The 10,991-nt window shown below is 43.4% G+C and overlaps 1 protein-coding gene across 5 annotated transcripts; it reads right to left on the bottom strand.

The window, feature by feature from the left end:
- Positions 1-3,885: 3,885 nt before the first annotated feature.
- CDC26 (cell division cycle 26) lies at positions 3,886-10,919 on the bottom strand. Of its 5 annotated transcripts, none has more exons than XM_029919885.1 (4): positions 10,762-10,919; positions 8,479-8,587; positions 7,857-8,155; positions 3,886-4,307 (listed from the first exon to the last, which is right to left on the bottom strand). In XM_029919885.1, exons 3-4 carry the CDS (start codon positions 7,935-7,937, stop codon positions 4,131-4,133), a joined length of 258 nt encoding a protein of 85 aa, XP_029775745.1. In that variant the 5' UTR covers positions 7,938-8,155; positions 8,479-8,587; positions 10,762-10,919; the 3' UTR covers positions 3,886-4,130. The 5 variants fall into 5 exon arrangements, with proteins under 5 accessions (XP_029775745.1, XP_029775746.1, XP_029775744.1 ...); XM_029919886.1 differs by having other exon boundaries at positions 7,857-7,981; positions 10,758-10,918; XM_029919884.1 differs by having other exon boundaries at positions 7,857-7,981; positions 10,762-10,918.
- Positions 10,920-10,991: the final 72 nt, after the last annotated feature.

Here is a 10,991-nt window from a genome sequence, read left to right as displayed (position 1 = left end):
GCCTTGTAGTGCTGATATTAAGCAAGAGGAGAGTGAATGACAGGTAGCAACAGAGTCCAACAGGAAGGTGTAAATAGCCTGTTATTATCTCGGAAGCCAAGGAATAATAAAACCATGAGAAAATAAGACTCAATGTTTAATAGTGACCCTGGTGCTCTCTGGAAATCGGGGCATGAGCTGCTATAAAATATCCTTTTCAGAGACAGGACCTTATCTGTAAGCTAAGAAAAATCAAGGCCAGTTAAGACAAAGCGCTGTGAGTTTGAAATTCAACAGGGATAGGTCTTCAAGTATTCAAGATCAAGTGTCATGAAAAACCTGAATCCAGCAATTCTTTGATTAGTTTGCCAAGAAGCTAGAGAAGGAGAAAAAATTTAAATTTAAATTCCATCTTTCTTGAGCTCTTGGATTGTGTCTTGTATTGAATGATCTCATTGACTTTGATTTGTGTATCCCTGTTGAGGAATTTAGTGCCTGACTTTGTTCCTTTTGGATCCAAACTTCTTTTCCTCCTTCCCTGTTCAACTTCTCTTAGAAGCCGGTATCACCATTTCTTTGGCTTTTCTTTCCCTTTCTTGTCTTTTCAGTCTATATGTTAGAGTTCCTAGCCCTCCTGAGGCAGTGGACGTTGCTCTGCAGTGAATCCAGGTACAGCTGCACACTGTAAAACTGTAGAGACCCTTCAGTGTGCTTTGAGGAGAAATTGTCTTGCCAGAATTTCTATAAAGCCGAGTAAAGGGCCACCTACTAGTACCTCCCACAGAGTTCCAGAATCTTAGGTGCTGTCTCCAGTCTGTTAGAGGAACACTCAGCCCCTTGTTGTCCATGAACAGGGAATCCTCTGTGTCCAACAATGAATTAAAAATTAACACTTCTTCACTACTTCTATGATAAGGCTGTCTGGAATTCTATTTCAGACTGTGAGGCTCTGGGCTGGGGATCTAGCCACAGGGAGTTTTCTTACAAGGAGCTGGAAGGGGAGGGGGCAGGGGTCACATGTTCATGTCCTTTAATTTTGATCCTGCTCTCTCCAGCTGCTTCTTTCAGAAGATACATCTAAAGATACAAAGTCTGCATTTGATATAATGCCTTAATCACTGAGTCTACAATTAATGTTGACCATTTTAGATTGTAAGCTCCTGGAGAGCAGTGTTGCTGTAGTAGGAATGTTTTAACAGTGTCATATGTAAAAGAACAAAATAAATATTTTGATTTTGTGATTCTATGCATGTCTTTCTGCTCAAGTGGTCTTTTTTTCTTGGCCATTACCATCTGTTTTTAAAGATGGCAGACTTTAAAGTGTCCCCTTTGCATTTTCATCCTCATGAAATCCTCCTCTCCTTAAAATGACAGGAGGGCGACAAGACAAGGTTTCACCAAGCTGCAAATACCAAGAAGTCCTGAATTGAATTTAAAAGCTAACCCATCATATCCTAATCCCTTCTGTGTTTATGCTATTGGGCAAGAGGTTCTGATCTGGGCCTCTGGGATCTTGACTACTAAGCGGAGGTAGCATTGACCCTGGCTATCCCTTCCATAATGCCAGAATGCTGCTGTCACCTGCCACTCCTACTCAAGGACCTCTAGAAGGTAGCTTACTGTCCAAAACCATTCCTGGCCATCTCCTTAATGTAGTATGAGGAGCATGGTCTTTGTACTGGGTTTGGTCCCTGGCGGGCACCCCCCTTCCCCACTTACTTGGGGCACCTGGTTGGCTCAGTTGGTTGAGCATCCAACCTTGGCTCAGGTCATGATCTCAGTTCATGGGTTTGAGCCCCGTGTTGGGCTCTGCTGAAAGCTCAGCCTGGAGCCTCCCTCTCTGCCGCCCGCCCCTCCATACTCTCTCAAAAATAAAATCTACAAAAAGTGACCTTAGGCAAGTGATTTTAACAATCCCTAAACCTTAGTGTTCTCATTTATAAAAAGGCAGTAATAGTACCATTTTCAACTTAGGAGCAATATTTATAAAGCACCTAGCACTTAATAGGCAATGAAATGATAATATATTTTTGGTGATTTTTTTAATGCACACTTTTAGGAACTGAAAGGTAAGCTCTTCTGGATGAGGTTAGTATCTCTTCACAAGCACCTGACCATCTTGTGGACATGGACACTAGGACCTAAGGAATAACACGATTTGTGCATGGGCTTTCAGTTGTGTCTAAAAGGATTTATGCAGTAAGGCCTTATGTGCTCATCTGGTAAATGTCTCCTCCATACATAAAATGGCCTGGACATTTCCTGAGAATTGGAATGGCATCCTCACTTTGCCCCTGATAGCCTCACATTCTAGACTCATCGGGGAGAGACTAGGAGAGCAGGTAACAAAGTTTGGAAATACAGGCTCAGAAATCAGCATGCTTGGTTTCAAATCTCAGCTTTATCCCTTAAAGCTGAGCATTAGTTTTTCCCCTTTTGTAAAAGTAGGGTCTAGGACTCTCGGAGATAATCTGCACAAAGCACTTGGTCCAGTGTCTTTACATCTACATCCCTTAGAGTGTTGGCTAATTAGGAGGGAAGAAGAAATTGAGGCTCAATGTTTTCATGTTTCTGTGCCTATGCATTCTGGCAAGTCGGTCACAGCCTATGGCAGAAGCTAGTTTCTCTTTTTTTCCCTCTTCTATCCTGCCTTTGCAGGCTTCAAAGTAATGCACTCAATTTCCCTACTTGGAGTCTGACTCTTGCCATGTCTTTTAAGACCGTAACAGAATTGAAGGTTCTTTATCAAACTGGAAGAACGGGTTTTGAAAGAACAGTTGGAGGAAGAGAACCACATATCCTTTTCTGTAACTGCCTCTCTCACATGTATATGTTTTTAATGTTTTTGAGAGAGTACACAAGTGGGGGAGGGGCAGAGAGGGGGGGAAAGAGGATCCCAAGCAGGCTCTGCTGACAGCAGCAAGCCCAATGTGGGGCTTGAACTCATGAACTATGAAATCATGACCTGAGCCAAAGTTGGACACAATTGGCTGAGCCTGCCAGGTGCCCTGCCTCCCCATAGTCTTAGTACCACCCTTAACCTACCCCTAGGATGAGTGGGTAAAATCTGGCTAAAGGGTCTATTCAGAACTGATGATTCCAGGGGCGTCTGACTCTTGATTTCAGCTCAGTTTGTGACCTCACACCAGTTTGAGCCCCACATCAGGTTCTGCACTGACAATGAGAAGCCTACTTGGAATTCTCTCAGCTCCTCCCCTGCTCAAGTGTGTGCATGCATGCACAGTCTCTAAGTAAATAAAATTAAAAACAAAAACATGATTCTCCAGGTTCCTTCTAACACAGTTGACAATTCACTGTAGTTGAAATAAACAGTGAAAACAACAGTTTATTTTTTTAGAAATCTTTATACCCAATGTGGGGCTTGAACTCACAATCCCCAGACTGAGCCAGCCAGGCACGCCCCCCTACCCTCCCATTCTAAATTACCCTCTCAGATTGGCTCCTGGTAGGAAAAATTCTTAGGCAAATTGGAAAAGGAAGGCAAACTGGAATGATGGGCATGTTTGCATTGCTATTGCCATGTTTCCCTCACTGCTCTTCCCCCGGATCACACCCAAACCAGCTACAAAGCCATCAGTAAACAGATTCTGGAAACCCACACCTTGATCACATTTACATGTCAATAGAATCTGACCTCCACAAGCGCTGAGATCTTCCAGTATGTTCTCTGATGTTACTAAATGCCTAAAATGGCACCTTGCACATAACTCAATCAACAGCTGCTGAAGAGAGACGTTGAAGGAGTCCGAGACAGGGCCACCGGAAGTGTGTTCCCTCCCCCACCCCGTGCTTAGACACCCAGTAGAGGTGGGAAGAATGATGCTACCTCTTGGAGTGATTACCGTTTAAAGTCTTGGGTGACACAGTACTCTTCTTATACTTCACTGAGGGTGTTGCACACTTTTCCAAAAATAGATTTATTTTTAAAAACAAAAGTCAGACAAGTTTTATAGAGTCAGATTTTCCAGAGAGAAACTAGAGTTTGGATTTCCACTTGGAAGGAAAGAAGTATTTCTCTGCAGGAGGTAAGACATTCTGCTTGATTTCCAGCACTCAGTTCTCTATCTTATTCGAACTTCTGCCATCCTTTTGCTCCATTCCCGAGCTCTGGCATGCAAGATAATCTGCCTCTAAAATTCAAAACTTCCAAATTGAGATGAACGATTGTTGGGCTTGGGTTGGGGTTTATAACCAATTCGATCGTTAATCATTTGTTCCCGGCTCTTGGGGTCACTGCCGAGCCCAACAGCACCTTCTCCATCACTGATTCCTACCACATCCACTTCCTCCTTTTGTTTCTTACGGTTCTGAAAGTATAAAAGTTTTAGGATTTAGGCAACATTCTCCATCACCAAACATTTATTTAGCACCTACCATGCACTAAGCATAGGGTAAAGGCTAGGGTAGGGCCTATGGAATAAGAAGCTGAAATCCTAGGTTTAAATGGATAATAAGGGCAGCAGGAGGGATACAGGGATATTGTGAGAAAAGATATAACCCCCACCCTTCAGGATGTCACAGTCTAACCCGGAAACAGGGTAACACACAGTGACAACACAGGGTGATCGTGGCTCTGATAGAGGAAAGTCCACACTACCACAGAGACAAAAAGAAGGGAGGAATTGGGTGTGCAGTGGTAGAGCTTCAGAGCAGGAAGCTGCAATTAGAAAGATAAATAATAATGAGAAGATGGGAGTTAGCTAAACCTACTGTGGCCATCATTTCACAGTATGTGTCAATCACACCGTCATGCTCTACATAGTGAGGTATGTCAGTTTTTCCTCACTAAAACTGGAAAAAAAGTTAAGCAAGAGTTGGCAGACAAGAGGGAGAGAAAGCTGTTTCAGTAAATGTATTAGTCAAGAGAATAGATGGAAAAATTAAGTAATAACCACCAGGAATTAACAGCTTCCCTGACACCATGAGGTTAAATGTAACAAGAATATGAGGTTCTGTGCTACCTTAGCAAAAGGCCTGAGTTTTGAGGTTTCATTTTGTTTTCAGGTAAGAGGTTTGGCTCTTACATCACAAGTGACTAAACAGAATTCAAGTCAATGTCTTAGTTTGGTCACTGTTTTAGATTTTTTAAGATTTTATTTTTAAGTTATCCCTACACCCAATGTGCGGCTTGATCTCACAACCCCCGAGATCAAGAGTTGCATGTTCTGCTGACTGAGCCAGGCAGGCGCCCCTCAGTTTGATCATTTTCAACGAGAGACTCACACTCATCCGTAACGTTTATACTATGAGCTGCCTATAGAGACTGTATTGGGTTATTACGTCCCCTGAGACAGTGAACGAATGTTTCATCCCGCGTTCCCCAGGAGAATGACTTGACTACTCTAACCACTGGAATCCCCACCATTCTTCACCACCTACTAATGAACTCGTACTTAAATGCCAACGTCACCGAAGTATACCGAATAAGATACTACTTTATACATATATATGCATGTGTATTTATAAAATGACCTTTCTGAGTTACTCTCTCGTTAGTCTACATTACCAGTAAGTAACATTACAAAGTCCTCCCCAAATATCTTAGTGAAAACAGGTTAAAAGGCAAAGGATACTATCATTAAAAAAAATTTTTAAATGTTTTTTTATTATTTATTTTTGAGAGAGAGAGAGAGAGACAGAGAGAGACAGAGAGAGAGAGAGAGAGACAGCATGAGCAGGGAGGGTCAGAGAGAGAGGAAGATACAGAATCTGAAGACAGGCTCCAGGCTCTGAGCTGTCAGCACAGAGTCCAACGCGAGGCTCAAACCCACAAACTGTGAGATCATGACCTGAGCCAAGTCAGACACAACCAACTGAGCCACCCAGGTGCCCCAGGATACTATCATTTTATAAGCCATGAGAAACTGAGAATGTCCAAATGGAATGAAATCATTTAAAAGGCTTCCCACTATGAATAACTGCTGACGGCTTCGGAATCCAGAGTCATCAAAATGTAATTAAACCAATTTCAGTAACAAATGAAATGCCAGTTTCTACTGGTTTCATTTAAGTGTAGTTTAGGGCAAAACTATTCCTCCTAAGTTGCTCTAAAACAAGTCAAACTCACTGGATAATTGCCTTTAGTGAGTAGCTTACTAACTCAACAGTGAGCTGATTCTGCAGAGTCAAAGTTCAGCATGCCAACACTTTATGAGACTCGTTACAGCTGAAGTTTAAGCCATAGTGAAAGGGCATTTCAGGGAAAGAACCGAGGGTGCAGTGGTACCGAGATGAAAGATAACTTGTCAGTGGAAGATAAAGTGGAGAGACGAGCAAGGACTATGCCACAAAGGACCTTGTATACCATCCCAAGGAGTCGACTTCATTCTGACGGTTTCTAAAGAACTTGTCTTATTCATGGACATCCAATACGGGGGATAAGATACACTTAAAAATACCTACTGAGGGGGCACCTGGGTGGCCCAGTCAGTTAACTGTCTGACTCCTGACCTCAACTCAGGTCTTGATCTCAGGGTCATGAGTTTAAGCCCCACATGGAGCCTATTTAAAAAAACAAAAGAGAACATACTGAGCTCCTACCATGATACCCGACGCTGGGAACTCAACAGTGAAGCAGACAGACATGATTTCTACAATCAAGGCTCCTAATGTAAATGCTTTTACAATAAACAAATCACTGTAAATTATAATAAATGCTATAAAATAAAATAAAATGCTTTGAGAGACCCTAATGAGCTGGTGAGAGCATGGATGGGAATGACACCCCTAACGTGGGACAGGTCAGAAGCAGCATCTCAGACTGAGAAAGTGACACTTAAACAGACATGAAGAAAGGGGGAGAGGAAAATAACATGTGCAAAGGCCACGAGTGATGAACAGCTTGGCGTGTTCAAGGAAGTGGAAGAAAGCCAGTGTGCCTGGGGCACAGAGGCCAAAGCAAAGAATGGCAGGAGGCAAAACATGAGGAACCAGAACATACCAAATCTTGTAGGCTATGGTAAGGAACTGAGATTATTCTATGCGCAGGAAACCATGAGTAGTTTGAAGCAGGGGAAATGATATGATCTGAACATTTTTAAAGATCAGTCTAGAAACCTGGTGGAGAATGGATTGAGACAAAAATGGAAGTAGGAAGACCACTTAAGATGCAACTGAGATTGTACAGAGAGAGACAGATGACGGTTCCTTGGACCAGGGCTGGAACCGGGGAAACACACAGGGTACAGATAAAGGGTAAGGAAGAGCTAGAACTCAGGAGTGATTCCCGGGTCTCTGCCTCCAGCAACGACACAGATACTCACAAGGGAACACTGAGGGGAACCTCAAGGGGTTTGTCGTTTTAACATGTTAAGTTCAGTAGGCTGAATGAAAGCTCTTAGTCCAATTCCCGGATCTTAAATGATGCCCTATATGGGAAAAGGGTCTTTGCAGATGTGATAAAGAGTCTTGAAATGAAGACATTATCCTGAATTATCTGAGAGGGCCCTAGATGGCATATTTCCTTGTAAAAGAGGGCAGAGGGAGATTTCGCAGACAGAACAAGAGAAAGCAATGTGATCATGGATGCGGAGATTGGAGAGATGAGACCACAAGTCAAGGAATGCCAGTGGCTACCAGAAGCCGAGTCAAGGAACGGATTCTGCTCCAGAGCCTCTGGGGGGAGCGTGGTCCTGCTGACACCTTGATGGTAAAAGAATAGATTTCTGTTGTTTTAAGCCACCAATTTTGTGGTAATTTGCTACAGCAAGCCACAAGAAACTAACACATTAAGTCTGAGATGCCTGTAAAGCATCCAAATAGAGGTTTCAAATAAGCTGTTGGTATAAGGGTCTGGAGTTCAAAAGTCGGAGTTACTGTTTTAAATATCCCTAAGGGTTCGAAAGTTGTATTCTTACCTCCAGGTCCTTTCGAATGCTCTCAAACTCCTCAATGTCATCAAGCTTCAGCTCCAGGCGGGTTGGTTTTCGCCGCAGCATCCTGAGATCAACCCCAAGGGCCAGACCCAATGAACTGTTGCCAGCTGTTAGAAATAGCAGAGGAGGAAAAGCTGGAGGGGAAAAACCTCAGCTACAAATACGAGGTCAATTGTCAGCATGCGTTCTAAATGAATGGTGATACAAAGGACTCATTTGGGTCACATAGAGATGTCGAAGTCATTAGATGTATGATTATTACATGATGGAGATCTAGAACTCTGCAAATACAAAAAAAAAACAGTTTTCAAGGAATAAAAAAGAGTAAGCTACCTATAAAAGTGAATTCTAGGCAATAATCACTTCAATCTTAGTTCCAGTCACATTTAAAGAAATAGTCCACCACAGAGAATAAAGTTAAAATATCACATCTTAAAAATAAATAAATAAAACAAATAATCACATCTTAATTCGGTATAGTTAGTGGGAGAGTATGCAAGCCATTAAATTTGATCAACTCTGCATGAGAGCTGTAAGAGATTTGTATCACTGCTGAACACTGAAATCAGTCTACTAAATCTTAGGAAAACTCCATATAACTCACAATTCACGGGGTAATCCTCTGGGTCTAAATAGGTCCTAAATGGATAGGTCAGTCATTAAACAAACACTTCCTGTGCTCCAGCTACAGAGTTAAAAGGCATAGTCGCAGTCTGTGGGGAAAACAAACATGTAAACAGAAAATTGCGACACACTCTAATAAGATTTTGATAATAAAATGACACCACACAGCTACCCAATCCAATCTGGGTAGAGCGTGGGGGTAGACAGAGATACGGAAGACTTCCTGGAGGAGATCTATAGGCTGACTTGTGAAGGGCAGGCAGAGAAAGGAGAGTAAGGAAACGCATTCCAGGCAGAGAGAACCAAGTATGCAAAGAGGCTCAAAAGAACACTCTAGAGTCTGAAAACCCAAGGTAACGCTTAGGCTAATGAAAAACAATTTTTTAAAGAAACTCCTCAACTGAGTTTAAAACCTGTGGAGGGCAACATCTTTATATTCTCCATTGCAGCTAGTAGAGTGATTCCATAATCACCAGTCAGTAAATGTGCGGTTGAATAAACTAAGACACCCAAGTTAGGTGAAATGAACTTTTCTTGAGCATTGTGCTATGCTTTTCCATTCCTCTTCTTTAGAGTTTCATTTTAACACAGAAACCATCTGAAGCTGACAAAATTACCTCTATTTAAAAAATGAAGTTGAAGCCATTCAGTTTGGTTAATAAATGTCAAACTCCTATAAAAACTACATGGGTCACATGGTGAGGATTAAATGAGAATGATGTTAAGTGAAAGCTCCTTTAAAGGACGTTCCATTACAGGGGCGTCTGTCTGGCTCCGTTGGTAGTGTGTACATACTCTTAATCTCAGGGTCATGAGTTCAAACCCCATGTTGGGCATGGAGCTTACTTTCAAAAAAAGTATGTATAGGTATAAGTTCTTATTACATCTATCTAGGATGTAGCTAGAGTCTCTGAGGTACACAAAGGAAGAAATGCAACCTCCGGGGGGAGCTTGGGAACCGGCTGGCTCATTACATTTCAAATTGCTTTGTATTAAATCAAACACTACCTTGAATCCAATGTAAACAAATGACAAAGGAAGCCAAAGTTCCAAAGGGGAATAAGGGAGAAAATAATACTTAAAAGGAAAAAAAGGGGTGCCTGGGTGGCTCAGTCGGTTGAGCAACTGACTTCAGCTCAGGTCATGATCTCATAGTTCGTAGGTTTGAGCCCCGCATCAGGCTCTGTGCTGACCGCTTGCTCAGAGCCTGGAGCCTGCTTCCGGTTCTGTGTCTCCTTCTCTCTCTGCCCCTCCCTCGCTCACACTCTGTCTCACTCTGTCTCTCAAAAATAAATAAAAATTTAAAAAATTTTTTAAAAACATAAATAAAAGGAAAAAAAAAACCTGCTGTAGGTTTTCTTCACTTTTCTGCAAACTGTGAAAAGCTCGCCACTAGGAGGCAGTACAGAGTACCGGGCAAAAGTGCTCCCTCAGGAGGCCAAAGGGCAAAGGGCAAGATTCTAACCCCACAACGCCACTGATCTTGGACAACTAGTTTCATCTTTCACTGGCCCTTAGTTTCCTCAAGTTTCTGTACTCTGTTGTATAGACTGAACGACGTAATTTAGCAGAGTAAGTTCCTGGAACATGACCTGGCATTTAGTAAACACTCAATAAACAACAGCTTTTACTATTGTAATTGCCCTTGGGGAGGTGGGGGGGTGGCTGTCCAACTCAAGAAACGCCAATATTTCAAGCACCTCCACCCCTGACACGGGGGCAAAACCTTTGCCTTGTTCATCCAGGTTCTGAACTGTCAACACAGAGCCCGACGCGGGGCTCGAACACACGAACCGTGAAATCATGACCTGAGCCAAAGTCGGATGCTCAACCGATTGAGACACCCAGGAGTCCCTACCTGACGCTTTCATGGGCACCATCTCACTCGGAGTCAGATACAAAGACCGAGCTGAAAAACCTCAACAAAAGCAGGCCGTGCCTCTTCCGTGCCTCCTTCGGGCCTTTATTTTTACTTTGGCGCTAGAGATTTTTTCGAGCCTAATCTGTCGCCACTGCCCAAATACACCAAAAATTCACCCGGCTCAGAGGAAGGTACTGGGACAATGTCCCCAGCGGAGAACAGTATTCCCTCCACAGCTCCCGAGAGGCACTCAAAGTCCAGGGAGAGGGTTTCCATGGCAACATGGCCCTCCACTCCAGGAGACGTGAAGCCCCTAGTAGGCCCGAGAGCGACAACCGGGTCCAGAAGCCCTCCATTTGCTACCCGAGCTCAGTCCAGGGCCGCGCGACTCAACGTACCTACCTTTTTTCAACCCAGCTCAGCCTCTTCCCGGAACCCCGGCGCCCACCGCGAATCTTCTGCTAAGCTCACTGGACTACATTTCCCAGAGTACTCTGGGCCTCCCTCCTTCAGAACCTCGTCCTCCGCCCGCTTTCCTCACTCTCCGGTTAGCTCCAGGACTCTTGCCTACTACGATTCCCATCATGCCACACGTCACGCAGGACTCTGCGTCGGCCCTAGACCCACTTCCG

Source organism: Suricata suricatta, chromosome 13 (assembly GCF_006229205.1).
Source record: "Suricata suricatta isolate VVHF042 chromosome 13, meerkat_22Aug2017_6uvM2_HiC, whole genome shotgun sequence".
NCBI classification, from domain to species: domain Eukaryota; kingdom Metazoa; phylum Chordata; class Mammalia; order Carnivora; family Herpestidae; genus Suricata; species Suricata suricatta.
The sequence above is the reverse complement of the archived record's forward strand: the minus strand, read 5'-3'. Positions and strand labels throughout refer to the sequence as shown.

Coding starts and splice junctions, on each gene's coding strand:
- CDC26 (XM_029919885.1), bottom strand. CDS start 7,937: ATGCTGCGGCGAAAACCAACCCGCCTGGAGCTGAAGCTTGATGACATT. Junction 4,308..7,856: donor GCATTCGAAAGGACCTGGAG/GTAAGAATACAA, acceptor TTATACTTTCAG/AACCGTAAGAAACAAAAGGA.